Source organism: Vipera ursinii, assembly GCF_947247035.1.
Source record: "Vipera ursinii genome assembly, chromosome: 9".
NCBI lineage: Eukaryota > Metazoa > Chordata > Lepidosauria > Squamata > Viperidae > Vipera > Vipera ursinii.
In genome coordinates this window covers 11750359-11776419 of record NC_139523.1, presented here as the reverse complement: position 1 = coordinate 11776419, position 26061 = coordinate 11750359, and the positions used below count along the sequence as shown (strand labels likewise).

At 43.2% G+C, this 26061-nt stretch overlaps 1 protein-coding gene across 1 annotated transcript in view; it reads left to right on the top strand.

The window, feature by feature from the left end:
* Positions 1–10085: 10085 nt before the first annotated feature.
* The window catches only part of CRYBG2 (crystallin beta-gamma domain containing 2), a gene marked incomplete at its 5' end in the record, with an annotated part of 28878 nt that continues 12902 nt past the window's right edge, over positions 10086–26061 (top strand). Inside the window, 8 exons of the mRNA XM_083369847.1 lie at positions 10086–13457; positions 16497–16541; positions 16726–16844; positions 18281–18437; positions 18687–18826; positions 20601–20727; positions 23773–23808; positions 25530–25666. Of these exons, the coding sequence (XP_083225973.1) occupies positions 10086–13457; positions 16497–16541; positions 16726–16844; positions 18281–18437; positions 18687–18826; positions 20601–20727; positions 23773–23808; positions 25530–25666 (4133 nt within the window). The remainder of the gene's footprint in view (positions 13458–16496; positions 16542–16725; positions 16845–18280; positions 18438–18686; positions 18827–20600; positions 20728–23772; positions 23809–25529; positions 25667–26061) is intronic.

Sequence of the window (26061 nt, the reverse complement as noted above, 5' to 3'; positions counted from 1 at the left end):
TCAGCTCCCAGAATTCCTGAGCCAGCCATGCGGCGTGGTGGCGCAGTGGTTAGACTGCAGTATTGCAGGCAGACTCTGCCCACTGTTAGGAGTTCGATCCTGATAGGGCTCAAGGTTGACTCCCATCCTTCCAAGGTTGGTAAAATGAAAACCCAGATTGTTGGGGACAAATATGCTGACTCTGTAAATCACTTAGAGAGTGCTGTAAAGCACTGTGAAGCGGTATATAAGTCTCAGTACTATTGCTGTTATAATTCTTGCACTTAAGCTTCCTCCATAGGGCACGAGAACAGGACCAGTTGAAAAAAAGGTGGCAAACCCGTGTCTTTTCAGAACTGCAACAAGCATTTTCTCACAGAGAGAGTCAGTTTGGTCTAGTGGTTAAGGCACCAGGCTAGAAAGAGGAGACCATAAATTCAAGTAGTGCCTTAGCCATGAAAGCCAGCTGGGTGACCTTGAGCCAGTCACTCGCTCTCAGCCCAACCCACCTCACAGGGTTGTTGCTGTGGGGATAATAGGAAGAAGAACTGTATTGGATATGTTCACCACCTTGATTTAAAAATAGCAAAGGTGGGATACAAACAAAACAAACAAACAAATAGATGCTTCCTTCTGCTTTTGGTGGGTCCCACACAAGGAGACTGCTGCTGTGCTGAATCTCATAGTCTCATGACAGCTTCTGCTAAGCCACGATTTTAATAGCAGTTGTGTTTATTTTATTTCTCACCTTCATGCTGGGAACAAGATACTTATCAGAAATGCTCCCACATATTTTCAACATAAGAATAAAAATATAGATACTGGATGGTATTATTATTTTTAAAACATCTTGTAATTTTCCAAGATAAGTTGATTGAGAATTCTTGCTGTGGCTGCTGTTAAAAAGGTGTGTGATACCTACATACTGGATAAAATTCAGCAGCCCTGTTTAAATGACATATTCGACTCGGCTATTGGAGGGCAGATTGTAAGTGTGCTGTGTAAATACTAATCCAGACAATCGCTCCAAACAATTAACCCACATGTGGTTAATCTTAGCCTACAATAGTCCCAGGGCCATTTATGCTAAAGTAACTTCCCTGAATCAGCTGTATTGTCTTAATACTTACTGGAGTGAGAGGTATCTGATTTACACACCTTTAGCAGGAAGACAGTGTGTTTTCAGAATACAGGTAGTCCTTGACTTACAACCTTTCTCTTAGTGACCATTCAGAGTTACAACGGCACTGAAAAAAGAACTTATAACCATTTTTCACCCAACCGTTGCAGGAACCCCATGGCCATATGATCAAAATTCAGACAACTGACTCAGATTTATTTATTTATTTATTCGGTTTATATACTGCCCTACTCCCGAAGGACTCAGGGCGGTTTACAAGGCAAAATTTAAATATCAAATTAAAATAAAATTAAATTAAGTCTAGCCCCAAAAAATTAAAATCACAATTTAAAAACATTAAAACACCTCAGTCCAGACCAGATAGCTCAAAGAGCCAGGTTTTTAGGTCCTGGCGAAATGAACGAAGGTCGGGGGCAGTCTGGAGTTCCGTTGGCAGTTGATTCCATAGGGCAGGCGTGCCCACAGAAAACACCCTCTCCCAAGGGATCGCCCGTCGGCAATCCTTGACTGGCGGTACCCTGAGGAGGCCCTCCCTGTGGGAGCGCACAGGACGATGGGAAATTGATGCTGGCAGCAGGTGCTCCTGTAAGTAATCTGCACCCATGCCATTTAGGGCTTTATAGGTCATCACCAGCACCTTGAATCTCACCCGGAGTGCAACTGTAAGCCAATGCAGCTCACGGAGAAGAGGTGTTACATGGGAGTATCGGGAGACTCCCATCACAACTCACACAGCTGCATTCTGCACCAGCTGAAGCCTCCAAGTGGTCCTCAGGGGCAGCCCCATGCAGAGAGCAAGCATTGCAGTAGTCTAAACGGGAGGTCACGAGCGCATGAGTGACTGTGCGTAGGGCATCTCGGTCCAGGTAGGGTCGTAACTGGCGCACCAGGCAAACCTGGGCAAAAGCCCCCCTGGCCACGGCTCCTATATGATCTTCCAAGCCGTGAATCCAGGAGGACGCCCAAGTTGCGGGCCCTATCAACGGGGGGTAACACCTCACCCCCCATAGTTAACGATGGAAAAGATTGGTTAGTCTGAGATGCCGGTATGCACAGCCACTCAGTCTTGGCAGGATTGAGACAAAGCCTATTTCTCCCCATCCAAACCCGGACCACCTCTAGGCAACGGGACATCACGTCAAGGGCATCACTGGGTTGGTTCGGGGTGGAAAGAAAAAGCTGGATATCATCAGCATACTGATGATACCCCACCCGAAACCACGAATGAGCTCACCCAGCGGCTTCATATAGATGTTGAACAAGAGGGGAGAGAGGACTGACCCCTGAGGAACTCCACAAACGAGAGGCCTCAGGGCGGACCTCTGCCGTCCCGTCAACACCGACTGCGAGCGGCCCAGGAGGTAGGAGGAGAACCACTGTAAAACAGTGCCCCCCACTCCCAACCCCCTGAGACGCTGCAGTAGGATACCATGGTCGATGGTATCAAAAGCTGCTGAGAGGTCTAATAGGACTAGGACAGAGGAACAACCCGTCCCGAGCCCGCCAGAGATCATTCACCAGCACAACCAATGCCGTCTCTGTGCTGTACCCGGGCCTGAAACCCGATTGGTACGGGTCCAGATAATCAGTTTCCTCCAGGAACAGAGGGAGCTTAAGTGCTACCACGCTCTCAACCACCTTCGCAAGAAAGCGAAGTTTGGAGACCGGAAGACAGTTGTTCAAAATAGCCGGGTCCAGGCTTCTTGAGGAGGGGCCTCACCATTGCCTCCTTCAAGGCAGCAGGGAAGGTACCCTCCCTCAAAGAAGCAGTTATTACTGCCTGGAACCAGCCTCGTGTCTCCTCCCGGGCTGCATATACCAGCCAGGAGGGGCACGGGTCCAATAAACACGTGGCGGAACTCAGTCTCCTCATGAGACTGAGATTTACATGACGGTTGCAGTGTCCCTGGGTCGTGTGATCCCCTTTTGCAACCTTCTGACGAGCAAAGTCAATGGGGAAGCCAGATTCACTTAACAAATGTTAAGTCGCGATGGGTTGGACACGACTTCGCAACTAACAACAACAAGCCCTAGAAAACTATATCAAGTGACCAGAATTTGAATAAATATTTTTTTTAAAAAAATAAATCATTTACAGCTTATTCAAGGTCTAAGGCTAAAGTACCCCTGAAAATGAATTAGTCTTCTTGTTCTGTCTGATTTTGCTATTGTACATTCCATTTCCAGGTGTTTATGATAAACAGCAGATGGCAGTAGTAAGGTGCCCTTGACTGACTGGAAAAACCACTAAGGAAAATCAGCCCTTGCTAGTCCTTAAAAGAGATGGCAAAGTTGCCATTGTTGCCTATCCTTGGACTAGGCCAGGGGTAGGCAACCTCGGCTCTTTTATGACTCGTGGACTTCAACTCCCAGAATTCCTGAGTCAGCATAGCTGACTCAGGAATTCTGGGAGTTGAAGTCCACGAGTCATAAAAGAGCCGGGGTTGCCTACCCCTGGACTAGGCAATCATGAAACCTGAATAGTTTGCAGGATTCAATGGCCAGGTTTATTCCCTGTAGTAAATCATAGGGTAGTTTAAGCAGAGGTGAGCAACTGGCTGCTGTAAGGCCATATGTGGTGTTAAACTTCACGATAAGGACCCCAGATCCCTTTTCTGAATGAAATTCAAAACTTGATGCTGCAGTTTAACCTTTCAACTCTGCTGTTTTTAAGTGGAAAACTTCACCAAGCCTTTAAAAACCCTTAAACAGACTTATCACATTTAATAACCTAGCTAGGGAAAAACATGCAAATTATGGTTTGTGGAGTTCCTTCTAACCTTTTGACCAGCAGGGGTTGCAAGGAAGTATTTGCTTTTTTTTTTCTTCCTATACCACAAAGCAAAACGTTGTGTGTATGTTTGTGTGTGTTTGCTTCTGCTTCCCTTTGTTTTGCAGATGTACCTTGGTGTGAGTGGGAAGCACAGGGCAGGCTGCATGCGCTCTACTCCCATCACCACAAGGAGGCTTGGAATAAATTGTTTCCATAGGGAAGCATTGGGAATTCAACATGGATGATGTTAGGTTGTGACCTTGAAACCCTGGGTCTTGTTGTACAGGTGTAAGAAAAAAGATCAGCTCTTTTTTAGAGGTAGAAAGGAAGTGGAGATAGATTAATAATAATAATAATAATAATAATAATAATAATAATAATAATAATAATAATAATGATGATGATGATAATAATAATAATAATAATAATAATAATAATAATAATAATAATAATAATAATAATAAAGTTGGAAGGGACCTTGGAGGTCATCTAGTCCAACCCCCTGCTCAGGCAGGAAACCTTATACCATTTCAGGCAAATGGCTGTCCAGCCTCTTCTTAAAAACCTCCAGTGTTGGAGCATTCACCACCTCTGGAGGCAGGTTGTTCCACTGGTTAATTGTGGAATGCTGCCACTCAGCATCTCATACACAACTATAAGCCTGACTCATCCTGAAAATTAACAGTGCTTCCTGCTAAGTAGGTCAAGACATCTTAAACTGAATGGTGCAACCTGCTTCTTGGACGCTAGAAATGAAGGGCTGTGTCAATCTGGCTCAGCTGGATTTTAAGAGAGTCATTCAACCATTCTGGATGAAACTACGGCAAGCGTTCTGTGGCTTTGGTTCTTGTCTTTGTTGTTGTTTTTTTTGTTTTTTTTTACTTGGCAGGTTCTGAAACAGGTAAATTTCCTGCTAGGAGAAAGGTGTGTTTCTCAGAATTCAGCATGCAACTAGGCCTTCTTGCAGATGGAAATTTGGGCATTAGGACAGTGTTTCTCATCCTTGGCAACTTTAAGATGTGTGGACTTCCAACTCCCAGAATTTGGGGAGTTGAAGTTTGCACATCTTAAAAGTTGCCAAGGTTGAAAAACCCTGTATTAGATAGAGATTTCTCTGAGAAACCCTGCTTGTGTGCTACCAAGCATGCTCTGGTCCAAAGAGGAATTGTGTTGGAAATTCAGACCCCGCTCTTTGTGTGAAATAAAACAATGCAGGACCTGACCACCTCAGAGCTGTACTATTGCAGAGGTGGAGAAATAGAAGTCCTCCAGATCTTGCTAAACTACGCTCTCACCAATTCCGTTCCTTGTGGGACAGGGAGAGGAAGAAGGAGAGGGAGAAGCAGTGAGAGGGAGAGAGACAGAGATACTGGAGGTTACAACAGCAACCTTTTTGAGGATCACAGCTTTTTCCATTCTTTTGCTACAGCATCAATAAGATGTCTGAATGTTTTTGATGATAGTCTTCTGTTTGACGGTAATCTTGATTTTCAGGCTGGTCATTTCAGGACTAGGTTTGCGCAACATAATAAATCTATAGAATATATATGGGATACACCAGGTTGGATAAGCACTATTTAGCATGTTTTTACCCTGCTTTGCAGCAAAGATTCCATTTTTATAAGGCTCAGGAATTCTGGGAGTTGAAGTCCACAGGTCATAAAGGGGCCACGGTTGCCCACCCCTTCCTTGGAAGATTAGATTGTCTATGGAAAGCAAATGTAAAATGCAGATACAGTACTTGATGGCAGTCATTTTCAGCATGGGATTGATATGCTGGTGCATTTGATGATATTTTAAATTCCATGAAAGGTTTCGTTATGTCTGCACCTTGTAAATACCTCGGTGGGTAAACTCAGAAACATGGTTTCTCTTTTTATTGTTTGTCTGAAAGGTGCTTTTTCAAAAAGCAACTGGACTTTGTTTTTCCTTGGAGATGTTTTGCTTCTCATCCAAGAAGCTTTTTCAGTTCTTTTTATTGTTTATTAAGGAGTTATGAAATATGTATACATCTAACTCTATACAATCAGAAATAAAGCTGGAAGCAGCTGTTTATTAAGGGTATCTCCGGGACAGTAACAAAAGTCAAGATGGCATCTATGACAATAGATGCCCCGCCCCTTTTGACAAGAGGGGTGGGGCTTGAGTGACATGGCTGCAGTCACTACCTTGGCTTTTTTTTTTGAACCTGCTCCTGCCTAGAAGCACCTACTTCTAAATAATTTCCAATCTGTATGACAGAGGCCCAGTTTACTTGAACAACCAAAACATGTTGGCAATTTGGATTTTTTAGGAGGAGCTCCTTGAGCTATGGAGAAAGAGATTAGACTGATCCCTTCTTTGTTATAATTTAGCCAGGGAACAACCTACAACCTACTTCACAGAGTTATTTATGGCATTTCCTGTTCTTTTATTTTACTCTGTTCTAGGTTTTATTGTGTTGAACTTTTTTAATGTCTTTTTTTTAATGAGTAGATTTATCAGCTTCTTTCTCATCTGTTTTTATGTTGTCATGGTTAGGTCATTGACAGGGTTGTTGTATGTTAAATAGAAAGCAGTTTGTTATATTATTATTAGATGTATAAAAGGCGAAGGTAAAAGGTTTCCCTGTTCAGTTGTCTCTGACTCTACTGTAGGGTGCAAAGAAGCCAGGGTTATCCAAAGACATATTCCATGACTCTATGGCCAGCATGTCTATACGCTGAGGGTCACGGAACACTGTTATCTTCCCACCGGAGTGGTACCTATTTATCTATTCACATTGGCATGCTTTCAAAGTGCTAGGTGGGCAGGAGCTGAGGCAAGGAACGGGAGCTCACCCCATTGCACAGCATTTGGATCTCGAACCCGGGCTGTCAGCTTTCCAGCTGAGCCACCACACCCCCATTAGATTTATATCCTGTCTTTATTCTATATATTGCAAGGTGGGATGCATTATGCCCCCTTCTCCTATTTCCTCCACAGCAATATCCCTGCAAGCTGGGTTGGATAGAAATCTCTTCACGGTCTGAAGCGATGAGAAGCAGTTTGAAATTACTGACCTAACTCTCAATTGCTTTTTGTGTTTTATGGAGTGACTATTTAGTGAGCAGAATGCACTCTGCATGTGTTGAGATGCATTCTTCCCCCCCCCCCTTCTTCCTTTCTATATATTCTTCCACTATGTGTGAAAAATCTAGGGGATGACTTTGATACTTATTTCAGATGTTTCCTTCTGAATTTGGAAAACCAGTCTGGTTTCTAAGCTTTGCCAATCTGAGCTCCTGAATGAAAAGTGGACTATAAAACAAACAAATATATTGAGTAGGTTGACAGAGCGGGCACCATTCTCTCTCTTTTGCTGTGTTGTACCCCAAATTACAGTGTCTTCCGTGCCTACTTCTTTATTGGTTTCTGATAGAGGAGAATACTTGTTGCTATTGTAGCAATGATGATGTTACCTATTGCAATCTTTTTGTTTTTACCAGTATGTCTTTGTAACCAGAACATCATGATTTTTTGCAGCTGAGCATAGCTTAGATGGGAAAATGACTCATAGGAGGTTTTTTCTAAAGACGAAATGAAATTCCAGTGGTGACATTTCAGATGACCCATGCCATGCCACAATGAGCAAAGTGGGCAAAAGAAGAACGTGTTTGGCTACAAGGTTGTTTACAATCGAACATTAGCAAAGTGTTAATGAGCATTCCCATTACCAAAGAGCCTAGCTAGGATTTAGTCAGTTCCTTTGTGCTTAAAACATGGACATCTCAACATCTTACCAGTTTAGCATGATATCCAGAGAGTTCATGGCCCTTCAATCTGGCACCTTCTAGATGTCTTAGGACTTTGAAATGATGGACATTGTTCTGGATGGGGAGGGGGGAATTATTTATTTCTCAAATTTAGAAATGCTAATTTTGCCCACCGAGTGATTCTATGCAACATACAATTAAAATAAAATAAAAAAGCTGAATTATTTTATCCCATAAATTGGTCCTAACTTGGTTGTCGCTGGTTCTTCTTTTAAAAAACTATATCCCGTTGCATTGACCCAGATTCAAGAGAGATGGAAAAGCTTCAGACCCTGGACAGGTATTTTCTTTATATTTCCCTAAATAGGACCATTTTATGGGATAAAAATCCTGTAAGAGTAGGGGAGCTATTTTATTTACTGTACATATAAAAGTGATAAGAGAATGCTTCTATATTCCATCTATTTAATTTGTATCCCACTCCATTATTTTTTACAAATAACTCAATGCGGGAAACGTATCCAAAACACCTTTCTCCACTTATTTGCCTACAACAACAACCTTATGAGGTGGGTTGGGCTGAGAGAGAGAGGCATTGGCCCAAAGTCACCAAGCTGAGTTTATGGACTTGAACTCACTGTCTCCTGGTTTCTAGCCTGATCAGCCTCAACCACTAGACCAGGGGTAAGCAACCTTGGCTCTTTTATGACTTGTGGACTTCAACTCCCGCTGGCTCAGGAATTCTGGGAGTTGAAGTCCACGAGTCATAAAAGAGCCAAGGTTGCCTACCCCTGCACTAGACCAAACTATTCTACTCTCTGTTCTAATTCTATTTTTATTCTGTTCTTTGTTCTAATTCTGTTCTATTTTTACCCTATTCTCTGTCTAATTATGTTCTATTGCTATCTCTATACTATTACTATGATAATAGTAAGCTTGTAAGCCGCCCTGAGTCTTCGGAGAAGGGCGGGATATAAATGGAAATAAAAATAAAAAAATAAAATATGATATGATAAATTTATCATTGTAAGCCATCTGGAGTCATTGAAAGTGAGTTGGGCAGCCATATACATTTTCTTAAATAAATAAATACTATTACAATTACTGTACCCTCATTAAGCAATTACTATTTATTTTTATGTATTTCTTTAATTTCTATGGCCATCCATCTCAACCAAACGATTTTGGGTGGCTTACAGATACACCATTACTATAACAATGTTTACAACATATACTATTACTATTCAATATACTATCTCTTATTACTATTACTATTACTCTATTACAATTACCTATATAACTATGTGCTATAGCAGAGGTCCCCAATCTTGGCAACTTTAAGACTTGTGGTCTTCAACTCCCAGAATTCCTCAGCCAGCCAATAAATACATGCCACTTGCCAAGCATCTGAATTTTGATCAAGTGAGCATGGGGATGCTGCAATGGTCCTGAGTGTGAAACACTGTCATAAGTCACTTTTCTCAGTGCCTTCAAATGGCTGTAAGTCAAGAACTTTAAATGGTTATTAGGCAAATTGTTGTAAGTGCTCAGTTTGCTGGTTGGTGGTTGCAGAGCTCCAGAAGATGGGTCTCCTCCTTCTCCTCCAGCACCTGTCTCAGGATTGCAGCTTGATTGACAACCCTTCCCTGCTGATGCTGGGGGAAAGGCTCAAAGGGGAGGGCAAGAAGGCAGCTCACCAGCCTGCAATTTTTTTTTCAAGCTGCCCATTCTTCCACCCCTGCATTTCACTCTTAGGACCAAATAGCCATCCTGAAGGCTGGAAGGATCAGCATCTGGAAGGGATTTCAACAATGGAGATACACATTTCTTTTGGGACATCTTTCATGCCTTTATGCTCCCATGGAGAGGGTCCTAATTAGCCTGTTGAGCCCATTGAGAATTTGGATTTCATTGTTAGGGTGCTCTCACAATATGGTGCCATGGAAAGGATGATCAGTCACAAACAACCCATTTATTGAAAGCAAATTAGCGAGATTGCTCACTGTCTCTTCAGCAAATGAATGTTGAATGTTCTCTGTTAATTCAGCCTATTTGGGGGTTTTTCCTGACCCTTCCACACAAGCCATTAGATTTGTTTTTAGAAGAGACCCAGAAGCTTCTTTGAACATGAAGCTTGTTTTTAAAACTGCCCCCTCATTATGCCTGTTTTGTTGCTGCTGTTGCTGTTATGTTTAAGTAAGGTTCAAGGAAATCGGAGGGAGGGAGAAATCTGCCAGGCTCCAAGGAAAATGGCACGGGATATCTGGGCGGTGGCATGCTGGGTGGGGACCCAGGCCTAACCTTTTGCTTTTCTTTTCTCCCACCCTCTCCCACCCCACCCCACCCCAACTCCAGCTTTTATAAAACCAGAGGAGCCTCTGGGGAAGGCAACCACGAGCAGCTCCAGCCTCGAAGTGGGGCTGACACTGACAGAGACCTGCTTTGCCCTCATCCCAGCATGGAGAAAGTTGCCAGCAACGCACGTTCCCATCAAGGCAAGCCGGGAGGTCATGCCTCAAGCCCTTCGGTGCGACACAAGAAAAACCCTCTGGACTGTCTCAAGAAGATGCCCTTTGGCAAAGTGTTGGCAGCCTCCCAGAGGGTGGAGGGAGGAGGCACCAGGGCCAGCAGCCCCTCTAAAGTGTCCAAGCTGCTTGAGGCCTGGGAAAAAGGACTTGTGGGGATGGACGCCACTGGCCCAGCTCCTTCCTCTGAAACCAGGCCCTCCCGTTCTCCCGTATCTACCAGGCGCTTACTTCCACCCCCAGAAGGCACCCACTCTTCTCACTCCGCCAATTCCAGGAATTCTTTTCCACCGTCCAACGTGGCCTCCGAGCATGCCAAGCAAGGTCTTTCTCCAGCAAAGGCCAAGCAATCTTTTTCTCCAACAGGGAAAAAGAAACCATCTTTCTTGGAGGAGGCCAGGCGTGCCCGTTCTCCTGGTCCTCAGCATCCTTCTGGGCCAGCAACAGAAAACTGGAGGTCCCAATCTCCAGCAGAGAAGAAGCAGCCTCCCACCCCAGCAGCAAAACCACAGCTTCCTCCCCTACTCAAGGCCAAGCCAACACAAGTGCCCCTTGTGCCGGCAGGCAGCACCCGTTCACATTCTCCAGTTGGGAGGAAAGATATACCTTCCAGAACAGAGAACCACTCCTCCTCATCCCCGGATGATACCCAGCATTCATCCTCCTTAGCAGGAAACCGATCCTCCTATTCTGTGGCAGAGATGAGGCGTTTGTATTCTGGAGGAAGCATCGCACAGCCGTCTTCTCCAGCTTCTTCAGCAGTGGACACCAGGCGGGCATTCGCCCTAGCAGAGAGCAGGAGCAAGTCTCCCTCATCAAACGCCAGGAGTTCACCTTCCCCCAAAGTTCCAAAATGTTCCTCACCCTCCTTGGACATCAGGTATCCACCCCCTCCACCAGACAATGAATGGTTTTCCGCCTCTTCAGACGCCAGGTGCCCTTCCCTGGAAGAGATCAACAGCCTGCCTCCTCCGCCAGATGCCCTACTCTTGTCCTTATCCCCAGAAGATGCAGGGGTCTCCCCTTCTCTGGTGGACCCCGGAAACCTCTCTCCCACAGCAAGGGAGGGACATGTCTGTCCTCCTAGCCCACAGAGGAATTTTATGGCTCATGGCCCCGTCTTTGCTCAAGTATATTCCCGACTTCCCAAGCCGAAGAGCCCAGCGAACAAAGACGACACCGGTACTAGAGTTAGTGAATCACCAGGAGCCACGCACTCTCCTGCTCCTGTTCACAATCCTGGCAAGGCTGGATTCCAGGAAGAGATCCCTGCCACAAACACCAATGGGCTGCAGGAGCAGAATCTAGGCTTTTCTCGTGACAGCTTGAATGGAACCATCTCCCAGAAGGAAGGACATATGCTAAATGGGAATTGCTCCAAGCTGGAGGCTGGATCCCTGAAGGAAGGCAACTTGCCTGGTGCTTTTGCACTTCAATCCTCAAGGGAGAGTTCTTCCAGCACCCTCCATTCTATTTCATTCTCTGCATCCCCAGGGAGAAATTACATGTCTTCTGCCCCGAGCCCTGCATTTTCTGAGGAACCCTATGTGTTCAAGCCAGTCCCTCAGGTCGTGAGTTCCAGCATGGTAGCCGAATCCCATGCCCAATGGCACAGGCCCAAGGGGAGCAGCACAGTCGTTTTTAGAGCCCAACAACAAATCATTGTGCCTCAGCCCGGATGCTCCACTGTTTACCAAGTCGGGCGAGAGATTGTTATGTCTGCCCCTGGATCAGAAAAGACCAGCCAAGGCCAGCAAGAGAAACCCTTTGCTTCTTCCTCCCTCACTTGCACTCCATTGGAAGAAACCTGGCCATCCCAGGCCGATCTCCCTAATGCCAAGTCCCCTCAAAGAGTCCACTCCTCCTTCCCCACATCTCGCATCTACTCCACGCCAGAGTCACAGCCTGAGAATGGCCTGACTCACTCTCAAAATACCAATGTGAGGGATGCCCAGAGGCCAAGGTGTGCGCCTGTGCCGAGCCCAGCTCGCACTTCAAACAGAGAGGCTGCTGTAGTCAGGGAGGGAGTACTTCCATTCAGCACAGCCCAGAGAGACGGCAGCCTGCCCAGCAATTCAACCTCCCAGAAGCACAGCAACCTGTTGGCAGGAAGCAGGTCTGAACAGGAGCAAGGCATGCCCACTGCAGGAGGCCTAATAACAAGCGGGTCAGATCAAGACAGCAGCTGGTTAGGCGTGGGAAAAGCCATCTTATCAGCCAACAGAAGAAATAAGTGCCCCTTGGACCCCGCGGAGGAAACTGGAATCTCTGCTGCAACGCAGCAAACGTCTCCAGGGAACCTTAAAGCCAGGACACAGGAGGATGGACTAAAGAAAGAAAACCAGATTTCGGGCAAGAGTCCCCTGATATTCGCACTGGAACAAGAGAGTTCCCCTTCCTTTTCATGGCCCGAACCCCCGAGTGACTTATTAAGAAGCATCAGCCTGACAGGAGAACAGGAACCCGAGGAAGTGGGGGAAATGGAGCATTTTGTAGACACTCTCCGCAACATGGACCCCGCTGAACTTCGGAAGCCCTCAAAAGTCCTCTCGAGGGCTCCACGCCCTTCCACTCTTGCCAAGCACACCGTCCTTCCATCCATCGATGAGAACCACATCACTCCCAAGGCAAAGGTTCATTTCCCAACAGCACGGGGTGAGCTGTTTCCTCTCACCGAGGAGAACTCAGAGGAAGGAACGGGATCCAAGGGGGAGGAGCCAGGATTGGCAGAAGAAGACACTGAGCAGATTGAGAACCCTTATCTCAGTAAAGAAGATAAATCATGGGAGAGTAAGGTAGGCAGGAGATCTTCCTCTTGGGAAAGCCAGCAGTCCAAGACCGAGGAAAACTTTGGGCCTTTTCTTGGGAAATTCCAGCAAAGCCTAGGAGATACCAAGGCGAGTGCTATTGTCCCCAGAGCTGTTGTGAATCAACCCAACTTGATGAGAACCAATGTTCTCTCAGGGATGTCTCTCTTGTCCAACTTTGTAGACAGGAAGGTTGTGGAAGACAAGCCTTATTCTCGCTTGGACAACAGCTTTCTTTATAGCAAGTTCATCTCCCCAGAAAAGGCTGAACCCAAGGGCCCAGCAAAAAGGAAGGAAATGAGCCCAGTTATCCAGAAAATCAGCAGAGAGTGCCATACAGCTCCAAGTGCACATCAGGAAGATGCAGCTCGTAGGGGGTTACCACAAACTGCTCTCCATCCTGGGCACCACTTCAAAGCTCCAGATACTGGTGGTTATTCTAAGCAGGTTATTCTTCTGTCCAAGGAAGCAGAAACCTTGACACAGTCAGAAATTCAGGTGAGTGAAAAGTTGCCGGGTATCATGAAATCCAGGTTAAGTTGTCTTTAATGTCACTGTTCTCACGCTTGTGCCTGCAGACTGTCTTAGCCTTTCACTTGCATTATCTGGTATTCTTTGGGGGAGTGTGGGAGTTGAAATCTAAGGCCTCTGGAGAGCCCTGGGTTAAGGAAACCTGAATGAGAATGTTCTGTTTGGTCTTTGCTGATGACAACTGTGATACGGTGTTTTGCCAAGTGCCAGTGCAGTGATCAGATGCCTAGACAATTGGTTCTTTTGGGTCTAGAGACCATAAGCACAAGACTAAATGAAAGGATTTTAAGCTTTATTATTAGCTCATGCAAAGATATTTAAAAGCATAGCATAAAAGGCATACATACCCAAGCAAGATGACACCCAAATTGTTTACAAGCTGCCAGGAGCTCCTTAATAGCTACAGCAAAGATACCCCAAGAGTGGGCAGTTTCCACAGTATCTAGTGCTAGATTCTGTGCAGAAGGACTGGATGGCATATGACTTTAGGATGAGAATGGAAAGTCTGAGACTTTTTACAGTAAGAAAAGGTTGCAGCTACGTGAAGGTCCCCCCCCCACCTTCTCCTTTGTTCAAAAAGAAGAGTAAAAAAGCAAGTTAGCTCAGAATGAGTTCTAAACCTCCAGACTTTTCTTAATATGAAGGAGAAATCAAAATAATGTCACTAAACTCCTTCTTGAAATAACAATGGTCTTCCAAATTGCCACTACTTATGGTCTTTTGCCATTTTAGGTGTTCAAGAGCTAGGCTGTTTGAACTCTTTGCGAGTCTGCAATGTGAAAAAAGAGCATTGTACCATTTTGCACCCAGATGAGTTATAGTCCCCAGCTTCAGCCAGTTGTAGAACTGGTGGCATAGCTTAAGTTCAAAAAGATGGTTACAGGACAAACCCATCACTTTGCTCAATTGCACAGCACTTATAGAAGCCACTTGACTGCTGTGCCTGAACGAAGGTCATTATGTGCAATCTTTAGGTGGGATGGCTACAGAGTCAGTGATGCTCATTAAAGAAATTGAAAAGTGGTCAACTTAGACAGGAGCAGAGGATACAATAATTGTGCATAATGAAAAGACCGCGATATTCAATTTTGGAGACCTGAATTCTCACCTCGAACTACAATTGCAGTGAGAGGTCACCTTTTATTCATTGCTGAATATGCCCGATTCCCCCCCATTTTTCCCCCCTTTATGATTAAACAAGAATTTTCAGTGGTGAAAAGAACAAGAGGAACAAGAAACTCAGATGTTTATGAAATGTAAAGCTTTTATCTTGGGCCATTTCAACCTGACCGTTTCACAACAGCCTCCTTTATGGAGCACAAGGCACAGGTCCTGACTCGTTTTTCCCATCCCCCACTCCCAATTTCTTTTATGTCGGGTCCTTTGAGCCAGTGTTTCCCAACCTTAGGAACTTGAAGATGCGTGGACTTCAACTCCCAGAATTCCCCAGCCAGCATAGCTGGCTGGGGAATTCTGGGAGTTGAAGTCCACGCATCTTCAAGTTCCTAAGGTTGGGAAACGCTGCTTTGAGCAATCTGGATTTCCACGCAGGGCTGGCTGCGTGGGGTTTCAGAGCTGTGCTGGTGCTTTCAGAGACAGAGGAATGCTCCTTATGCAAGCAAGAATGGATTAAGTCAGAGAACTTTCTATTGGCGTTGTGAAACTGACTTCGCTAGGTTATGACACTGATGAGATGAGTTCTTTGATAAGATTGGTTTGCAAAATTGATTACTGTAGAACACAATTCAGGGGCCAATGGACTATCTTCTTCCTTGGCTTTTGAAGCCATAATATTATATCAGATGTACAGAAATGACCCAACCATGCTCCAGACCTATGTATGTTGGGGAAAGGAATATTTGGATGCAGTGCAAGAGACACATGTGGTATACAACAGGTAGTCCTCGACTTGCAACAGTTCGTTTAGGTGACCGTTCAAAGTTCCAATGGCACTGAAAAAAATGTGACATATGATTGTTTTTCACATCCACATCCCCATGGTCATGTGATCAAAATTAAGATGCTTGGCAACTGGTTCATATTTATGACCGTTGCTGTGTTCCTTCTGAGAAGCAAAGTCAACGGGGAAGCCAGATTCACTTAACCACTGAGTTACTAACTTATCACCTGCAGTGATTCATAATATATCTGCGGCAAGAAAGTTTGTAAAATGGGGCAAAAATTCACTTAACAAATGTCTCACTTAGCCACAGACATTGTGGTCTCAATTGTGGTCGTAAGTCGAGAACTACCTGTAGTTAAGGTGTTGAGATTCAGTCTTGGTCCCTTTTCAAACATGGAAATCCCCCAAGGTTTATCCGTCTCTCCCAGCCCAACCCACTTTATAAGGTAGTGACTGTGAGGAGAGACGCAGAGTGGGTCACTTGGAGCCTCTGAAGGAATGGTGGGGTATAAAACTAACAGGCTGAATAAAACATGATTGAGCTTCCCAAATACATAAAAGGTAAAGGTAAAGGTTCCCCCGCAGATGCGTGCTAGTCGTTTCCGACTCTAGGGGCCGGTGCTCATCTCCGTTTCAAAGCCGAAGAGCCAGCGCTTGTCCGAGGACGTCTCTGTGGTCATGTGGCCGGCATGACTAGACGCCAAAGGTGCACGGAACGCTGTTACCTTCCCACCATAGTGGTCCCTAATTTTCTACTTGCATTTTTACATGCTTTAGAACTGCTAGGTTGGCAGAAGCTGGGACGAGTAACAGGCGCTCACTCTGTTACGCGGCACTCAGGATTCGACCCGCCAAACTGCCAACCTTCTGATCGACAAGCTCAGCGTCCTAACCCACTGAGCCACCGCGTCCCTCACTGAGCCACCGCGTCCAAATACCCAAATACATACCCCTTCCTTATTCTCACAGCTGCAAAGAATGTTCCTTTGACGTACATTTTAGACACAGAGACTTTTGGAAAATCTCCACAATGGCCATTTTTACTTGTGCCACTGCTGCCCTGTGATCTTCATTAATTTCCCACTTTTTTTTTCCAATTTCAGGGAGAGGAACATAATCCTCTGAAGATCAACAAGCGCCCCAGCAAGGTAGGATGGTGACAATGAAGGGTGACTTCCCAGGATCCCGCAAAGAGATTATTTATTTATTTATTTATTTATTTATTTATTTATTTATTTATTTATTTATTTATACATACATCCATTGGTAGACGCAAAGTTAAGATGGCCCCTTTTCCTTCCCCCCCCCACTCCTGTTTCTTGCTTACTGTAGATCATTTTATACTCTGAGGCAGGCTTTGGAGGGCAGAAAAGAGAAATCTGGAATGATGTCCCGGATGCCACTTCTTGGGAACTCGCAAGCACAATCTCCATTCAGGTGATCCGAGGAGGGTAAGCAACGCTTTGGCTGGCTTGGAATAAGCATAGTGGGAAAACTGGACCTTGGCTAGAAAAAGAAATCAAAAAGAAAATACTATGGAAAAGATCCAAAGCTTCCGTACATGGTCGTCGAAACTTGGAAATTGGGTTGGGTTGGAGAGGTCTGTCATAACTTTGAATGATCACTAAGCAGGCAGTCTGTCAGACTTGCTGGATTGTGTGTCCTGCCCCCCTTCTCTTTCTTTCTCTTTCTTTCTCCTTCTCTCTCTCTCTCTCTCTCTCTCTGTCTGTCTGTCTTGTTTCTCTCTCTTATTTCTCTCTCTGTGTCTCTTCTTTTTTCCCCTCTCTCTAGCTTCTCTTTCTCGTTTCTTTCTCCTACCTCTTCCTCTCTCTCTCTCATTCCTCTCTCTCTTTCTATACACAAACATACACAGTTCCTTTTAAAAAAGAAAGATAAAAAATTAATATAAACTAATCTATAAAATAAAGAAGAAAGAGGAAAAAGAAACCAAGAGAAAGCCAAAAGTGCAAGTTAAAAATAGAAAAAAGGGGAAAAAAATGGCTCCTGATCTTCTTCGCAGCAATTACAAGCACGGTTGTAGTTTAATCTCTTTAAAGTTGCATCCTGATCCAGTTCTTTCTGTCCTCTATCTTGTCTAATTATAAAAAAAATGTAAATCGCATTATTATCCGAAAGGTGCATAAGAGGTTTCATCATCATTAAACATAGCTATTATTTTCTCTCTACTGCAATCAAAGTACTTAGTTTATCCGTCTTAGAAAAATCTGTCAATTCCACCAACATTCCTGCAGAGTGCTGAATTTTTTTCATCTCTACTATATCCTATTTCAAAAGTTCTACTCTTTATATGGAATCAGTTTCCTGATTTGGTTCACCTCTCCTTCTTAAATATCAGCTACTGGGAGGGAACAGCACAGTAAAGGAGATTAACCTCCCTCATATATTGGGTATGAGCTGTCCAGATAAATTGGGCTGATTAAGTATTTTCCCAGTGGGCATAACAGCTGTTCTTTGAAGTAAATCATGTTTGCTATCCTACCCCAACTTTAATTATTGGATGAACACTGACACTGTTTTCTGTGCTACTATTATTTGAATGCATACAGTAAAACTGTCTCTCTCTGGAGCTATGGAGGAATAAAAGGACAAATAGGAGGAGGATGGGAGAATCTCCCAACATTTTTGTTCCCCTCCATTTTTTTGCGATTGAAGCAAAACATTATGTAAGATATTTTTGATAAATGTTAGTATGCTTGTTCGGTACAGATGAAAGGCATTTCCCTTTTAAAGACCTTGAGGAATGTGGGTGGATACCCAAGGAACTCCATCAGCATCATACACCAGCCAGTCCAACTCCAGAATTCAAGTGGAAAACTTGGCTCTATTTGATCCTCACCCAATGTTGTTTCTTTCTGATTCTCTCCAGCTGGTTGATGTATGAAAAGCCCCGATTCCATGGGAGGAAGTGCGTGCTGGCTGAAGGGAATGTGGAAATCACTAACCCTTGGAGAATGTATTGCAAGGAAGAGTCAGAAAGAGAGAATGCCCCCTTCTGTATTGGTTCTCTCAAGCGGGTTGTGCAGGTAAAGGGGACTGAGTTCAAATTATAACCCTAAGTGACTGAAGCTTCCATTTTTCAGTGCAAAGCACTCGACAGTAGTTTGAATGAATTGGTTGGTGCATTAAGTCTGCCTTGACCAGGGCCATCTCTTCTAGACAATCATTTTCTGAAAAACAAAAGATTTATCGACTGTTGAAATATGTAACCATTACTGAATGCTAGGAAGTAATGATTATGGAAATCAACTTTAACAAGCGAAACTTCTTTGCAGGATTACAAATTCCCCGAGATCACTTTTTTTGCGGAGGAAAATGGTGAAGGGAGAAAACAGAGATTCACCAATTCTGCAGAAGATTTACGAATGTATGGGCAACCCTTGAACGCAGCATCTATCATTGTACATTCTGGCCTGTAAGACACTTTTTTTTTCCCTCCTGTTTTGGGTACCCAGCTTATAAGAGGTGATCTTGAGCTAAAGTGCTTGACTTCATTTTATAGAGACTAAAATAGATAGATACCCTTTAATGTCATTGTTTTTTTTACTGTGGGCACATTGGCACACATTAAAAATGAAATTTAGTTGCTTGCTCTCAAAATGTACCCATACATAGCACATATTTAAATATGCTATATACAACATATGCATAAACCTACACCCTTACATATAAATAACATAAATTTTAATCACTGACCATCTTGAATACGTTACAAAAAGAGGAAGCTTTAGAGTTTACAAGGTTAATACTGTATGGAACGAAACTATGACTGAATCTGGATGCTCTGCTTTGGATACCACAGAGCCTCCTCCCAAAAAGTAACAAGGAAAACAGGTCGTGAAGAGGATATGTGGTGTCTGAGACAATCCTGTGGATCCTGCTCAAGCAACGCTTCTGTGCCATGTCCTGTATGGAAGGGAGGGAACTGACAATAATCTTTTCTGCCATCCTCATCACTCTCTGCACCGTCTGAAGCAGTGATGCTTCCAAACCAGACTGTGATGCTGTATGACAGGATGCTCTTATTTATTTATTTATTTATTTTATTTTAATCCCATTTATATCCCGCCCTTCTCTGAAGACTCAGGGCGGCTTACAATCTAAGCACAAATCAAATGTGCTCAGCAATAGCCTTCATTCTATGCATATGCCTGCTTATTAGGGCTTTCGCCCCCCCCAGTGGCATTATTACAAAGTCAGCTTAATTGCCCCCAACAATCTGGGTCCTCATTTTACCTACCTCGGAAGGATGGAAGGCTGAGTCAACCTTGATCGCCCCCCTTTGGAAAGTGGTCAGGACAGGGGAAGGAAGCTGTGCTTTTCTCATGAGACACAGAAAATGCAGGTGCTGCTGTGCCCGCTTCACCAGTGTCTCGCTGTTGAGCAACCAAGCCAGCCTACTCGTTAACTGCACACCCAGGGATTTGATGTTGGTAACCATCTCCACAGGTGACTCATTAATGCACAGAAGAGTGTGGCTGTACCTGCCTTTTCTGAAATTGACAGTGATCTCTTTGGTTTAGACAGATCTGAAGAGTGGCCATTAGCTCCTTCTCTAATGGAAGGCTTATTGGTTACTAGCAACAGTTCCACACAGAGGAACATTGGTGTGTGGCTAATTTACAATTTACCGTGGTAGAGTCCTGAATTCTCTGGTTGCAAGAGAGATGGCTCGGTCAAAGTACGGGTGGAAAAGTGGTCTTGATGCTTTGTCTTACAGCTTCTCACAACTGGTTCTCACATCCATTTGGAAATTCAAATGTTTATTTATTGGAAGCATTTAAGGGCAAGCTCTGCAGACCATTTCTGAACTTGCTTGGAAAACCCAGCGTACTGTTGAAATTTTCAAACAAATAATCCATGCTTCTTCTTGTTCAGATTTTTCTTTTTTTTTGCACAATACAGAATTCTGTACATGTATTGCTCTGAACTGTGTATTTTATAGATATTTTGCTTATTTTGTGAGTTGGGGTAGATTGTAAAATTTGAAAATGGACAAAAAACAACCAATCATTGTCTTCTAATTTACGTATTAGTCTGCAAAACACAAATTGGGCTAGTTGACTTAAGGCATTAATCAAACAAACTGTCTCCTTCCAGAAGATCTCTTGGGATATTCAGTTCCATTCAGTAGGCATGTTATCATTATTTGTTTTGCCAGTTCTTTTACAGATCTCTCTATTCCACAGGTGGCTTGTTTATTCCAAACCATTCTTTGATGATGACCCATATGTCTTAGAACCTGGTGGATATCCCAATTTGCAAGCCTGGGGTGCAAAGGACCCCTCCATTTGCTCCATGCATCCAATTAAACTGGTAAGTATCTCCTGGAAAAATAGCAATAGCATTTAGCTTATATATTGCCCATGGTGCTTTATAGCACTTTCTGTGTAGTTTACAATGTCAGCATATTGCCCCCAACAATCTGGGTCCCCATTTTACTTAACTTGGAAGGATGGAAGTCTGAGTCAATCTCAAGCTGGTCAGGATTGAACTGCTGGCTGTGGGCATATTTTGCCTGCAATACTGCATTCTAACCACTGTACCATCAGGGCTCTTTATGCATATATGTTATTAACAGCACACGACCAAGCAAGTTAACATCACACAGAAACTCATTAGTCAGATTTAAAGTCAGGAAAAGGTACTACTGATTCTTGGGAAAAAATACATTTACACATTCTAGCTCTAATGTTCTAATTCATTAAGGGCAAGGTCATCGTGAGTTGTTTTTTCCTTTTTATACTGATTCCTTAATGGATGGACTAGATCTCAAGAGGCAAGTTCATCTGATCCTCAGTTGCCATGTCTTGGAGAAGTTCTCAAACCCAGGGAATTCTACTACTGTGACTTTATTTGTTCATTTGTTTGCACTTTAGATTTACGTTTGCATTTTAGCTTAAAGGAGAATTTGGGAGGTTGAAGTCCACACACCTTAAATTTGCCAAGGTTGAGAAACCTTGCTTTAGAGCAGTGTTTCCCAACCTTAGCCATGTAAAGGTGTATGAACGTCAACTCCCAGAATGCCCCAGCCATCCTTGCTGACAGGGGTATTCTGGGAGTTGAAGTCCACACATCTTAACATGACTAAGGTTGGGAAACATTGCTTTAGAACAGAGTCCCCCAATCTTTATGGCTTGTGGGCCAGAAAGATTTCATGTGAGCAGTTGGCACACATGCCCACCTGCTTGCACTAATGGAGCATGCGTGCATGGGCTTGCCCGCAGCTTGCACAGCTGTGGATGCTTGTGCACTTGCCCACCACTTCCACAGCCTGGTTCTGAATGACCCAGTAGTGGGCTGCAGCGAGGAGGTTGGGGATCCCTGCTCTAGAGCTTCATAGTTTTAAAAGAGGGAATTTCTTCCACTGCAATTTGAGCCAGAAATAAACCATGCGAATTAGCTGAAAAACTTAATAACCCTTGAGGATCCCATCAATATGGGACTCATGTGGAAGCAGCACAAAATCCACATATGGAAATCCCGAACATGTTAAACATGCAGACAACAAAATTTATTTTGCAGATTGCCTATGTCTATTTGTTTCTCACCCTGAGAGGGCAGATTTAAATACTACAGGTGCAGCAATTTATTTTTTTAAAAAAATGAAGTGCTATTTTTACCAAATGTATTCAACCGGTATTTTATTTGTGCAAGTCAGCTGAATGACAGGTTTGTTTTTTTAAGCACACATGTCTTTAATTTGTTTAAGAAAAGTGTAGTGCCTCATACAAATGAATGCACGTATGTTTGTACATTTCTTCATTACTTTAATCATTGCTTACTTAGTTCATTTAAGCAAGTGAGATGTGTAACCAGATGTTACACTGTGGAATGCAAGTTCACTGCTTTTCATTCCACTTCCTTTCTTATTTTTCTATCTTTTCCACACCCTCTCCTTCCATAAGCACATTCAGTTCTGATTGGGCTGTTCTCTTTATATTCTTTTATTGTACTTTGGCCAACATTTCGTTGCCCTGAAGCCACTGTCAGTCCCATGCTGTGGCATAAATTGCAGTTTCAGCTAACACAGCAACCTCCTTCCCTTCTGACTGATTTGGAAATCAGTAAGGTGAGTTAGGCAATCAAATTCTTTTCTTAAAAAAGGAACCAGTATTGAACTGTTAGAATAGCAGCACAGTAAAAACATCCACAACCATGCAGAACATTAAAGCTGCTAAAGGTGCAAATGCATGAAGGCTTGTTTGCACGTTCTTCAAAGGTATACAACTTTTATCAAATGGCTTTGGAAGAAAACGGAGCATTTTGGTACCAGTAGTGTGATTGTATCTTCCAGATTTTTTTAAAAAGTACAATTTCTTTTGTCTTGATTGAGGGGAAAAGTATAAATTTTGTTCAATTCTCACCCAATTCTCATCTTTCAGGGGTGAGAGTGTTAAAAAAAAGAAGATGGCAATAGCAAATGAATTAAGCCCTGGCCCTTTTAGTGATACATGTTAAAATGAACCAAGCTTTGATCATGTGGTTGTGGTTGCCATTTTGACTTTTTTGACCTCCACGTGCCCCCTTGCTTTTGCCTATCTGCACTAGGTGAATTAAGCAGTTTCTACAATTTCCAGCAGAGACACTTTCATCCACAACGTAACTCTTTTTTAAAAAAACAAAGAGGTCACAGTCCAAATTCGTTGCTATAAATATGGTTATTGGTTGACTTTTTTTATTTTTAAAAGAACTAAGGAATCAAAGCATTCTGCTTGCACTAGTGAATTGGTCAAATTGGTTTTTATCCCCTGCCTTTGAACTTTTTTAAATGTTAAGTGTATGTGAGGAAATTTGAAATTCTTAACCAATTCCTAAGGGACGCGGTGGCTCAGTGGGTTAGGACGCTGAGCTTGTCAATCAGAAGGTTGGCAGTTTGGCGGGTTGAATCCCGAGTGCTGCGTAACAGAGTGAGCGCCTGTTACTCGTCCCAGCTTCTGCCAACCTAGCAGTTCGAAAGCACGTAAAAATGCTAGTAGAAAAATAGGGACCACTCCGATGGGAAGGTAACAGCGTTCCGTGCGCCTTTGGCGTCTAGTCATGCCGGCCACATGACCACGGAGACGTCCTCGGACAAGCGCTGGCTCTTCGGCTTTGAAACGGAGATGAGCACCGGCCCCTAGAGTCGGAAACGACTAGCACGCGTGTGCGGGGGAACCTTTACCTTTACCTAACCAATTCCTATTTTAATATTGAAAACAAGACAATTCTGATGGATGATAATCTAATGTCAGGAAGAATTCTTGTGCAAAAGTGGGACCAGAAAATGTCTTAAGAATCCAGATAATGATGAGTTGAAAAGGAAACCATAATCAATAGATCCATTTATAAAATGTTCCTTTTTGTTTATTCTCATTTCAGGGTCCCCCAGTTGTTGAAACTCCTGCAGAGCCCAAGGTAATGGGATCATGGACAAGTCTGATCACTGGATAGAAATACATCCTTGCAAAAAGTAGAGACAGAGAATCTGAGTTTGCTGCAAAATTGTTTTTTTTTAGCAGAACACATTAGAAGATATATATATTAGAAGATATATATATATATATGGAATAGACATTATTTTATGGTGCTTGCAATTTACATATTTCTAAAGATTCTACTTTAGAAATCTCCAGAAATGGTTTTGAAATTGAAGCTGCAGTTAGATTAATTCCATTAATATGCTGAGGAGGACTCATGGGACATATAACACATAATGCATCCCCTTGATGCTGCCTTTAAAATCTGCCTTCATTTACCTCACTTCCCTTCTTTCAGACCCTTGCATTTTCTCATAGACTGTCAACTAAAATCTGTTCTTGGGGGCTGCACACGCACATCATATAAACAGAGAAAATTAAGCGATAGTTTTCTATAGATATTGTAACATTAAGTAGAAGGGAATGAGTCTGCTTGGAAAGGATTAAGATCAAATTTGCTGATTAAACTGGCTTCTGAAATCAATAGAAAGTTGAACAACTTGGCAAGCAGGACATTTCTGCTTTCCACAAGGGGTTGGTGTCAGGAAAAACAGACTTCCGTTTTTTAGACCACAAAGGTACTTAACATACAGGAGTGGAAGAAAATATTCTTGCGTATGTGTCAATCTTGAGGGGGAATCCAGATAAGAACTACAATCAGATCAGCTATTTCTACTTTAGTAAAACTACATTGAAACAATCTTGCAAGTATGAAAGTACAAATCTCCCCCCCCCCCCGTCTCCTTTACAGCCCAAAAAACTGGGGTGTGTGTGTCTCTTTTAAGCCTCTTAATCCTCCAACTATCTAGCTGTGAGTGATATTGCCTCTTATCTGACTTCTCTCTTGACAGCATCTCTTTGCCCATTCCCCCAAGGTCTTTCTCATCGATCCTGACACTATATTCATAGATAGAAAATTGGGCATAAAAAGATAAGCATGTGAACTTCGATGAAAGGAAGATAAAAAGTGTCAAGCAGAGTCACTTATTTGAGTTGGGCAGCTAGAGAAATTGATTAAGCAATCAAATAAGAACTTGTTATGGTGTCAACGGTAAGGTAAACCTTACAGGTTAGACCAGGTGACTTCCCAGGTTCTTCTAAATTCTGTATACAGGTAGGTCCTTGACTTATGACTGAAATAGAGCCCAACCTTTCTGTTACTAAGCAAGGCAACTGTTAAGTGAGTAGTGCTCCATTTTATGACATTTTGGCCACATTTGTTAAGCAAATTATTGCAGTTGTTACGTGAATCATGTGATTGTTAAGTGAATCTGGCTCCCTGCATTGACTTTGGTTGTTGGAAGCTGGCTGGGATGGTTATAGTTGGTGATTGCATGACCCCAGGACAGGGCAATTGTCACAAATACATGCCAGTTGTCAAGGGCCTGAATTCTGAACACATGACCATGGGGATGCTGCAATGGTCACAAGTGTGCAACCCAGTCATAAGTCAGTTTGTTCAATGCTGTTTTAACTGTGAATTGTCACTAACAGAATGGTTGAAAGTCAAGGACTATCTGTAATTGTGATTCAGCTCCCTGGGAATTTCAGCATTTACTCATTCCCCCATCCCAATATTTTTTTTCTCTTAAATCAGTATTAAGTATTATGTGTAAGCCAGACAAATGCTCATCTCATTCTCCATCGTTGTCTTCCCAGATTCTAATTTTTGAAAGGCCAGATTTCCAGGGTCATAGCTGGGAAGTAAGCCGAGATATTTACAACTTAAGGAAGTCAGAAAACAACCAGGATTCCATGATGTCCACTGCTGGTTCTCTGAGAATCGTGGGAGGCTGGTGAGCAATTCTGGATAACATGATTTCCCCCATTTGTATTATGTTACTTCGCCTGGGAAGCAAAAACATTAGCTTCTTTGCAAAAAGCAAGGCAAAGACAAGCCACCCTGGGCTTTAAAAAGTGGTTTCTGCTGATTGTTATTACTATTGTTTTCTTACTGTTTCTTATTGCATCATGGTATATTCTTATTACTCATATATACAGTACACACACACACACACACACACACATCACTGGGGAATCCACCCAGAACCATACAATAAATAAGATGCAAAAATATTGTATCAATAACTGGACAAAGGAATGACAAAGTTGTACAATTAGTACTCAGTATATCATTGACGAAAACTAACCATAAAAATACATTGTTAATAACAAGGAAAAACATTTTAGA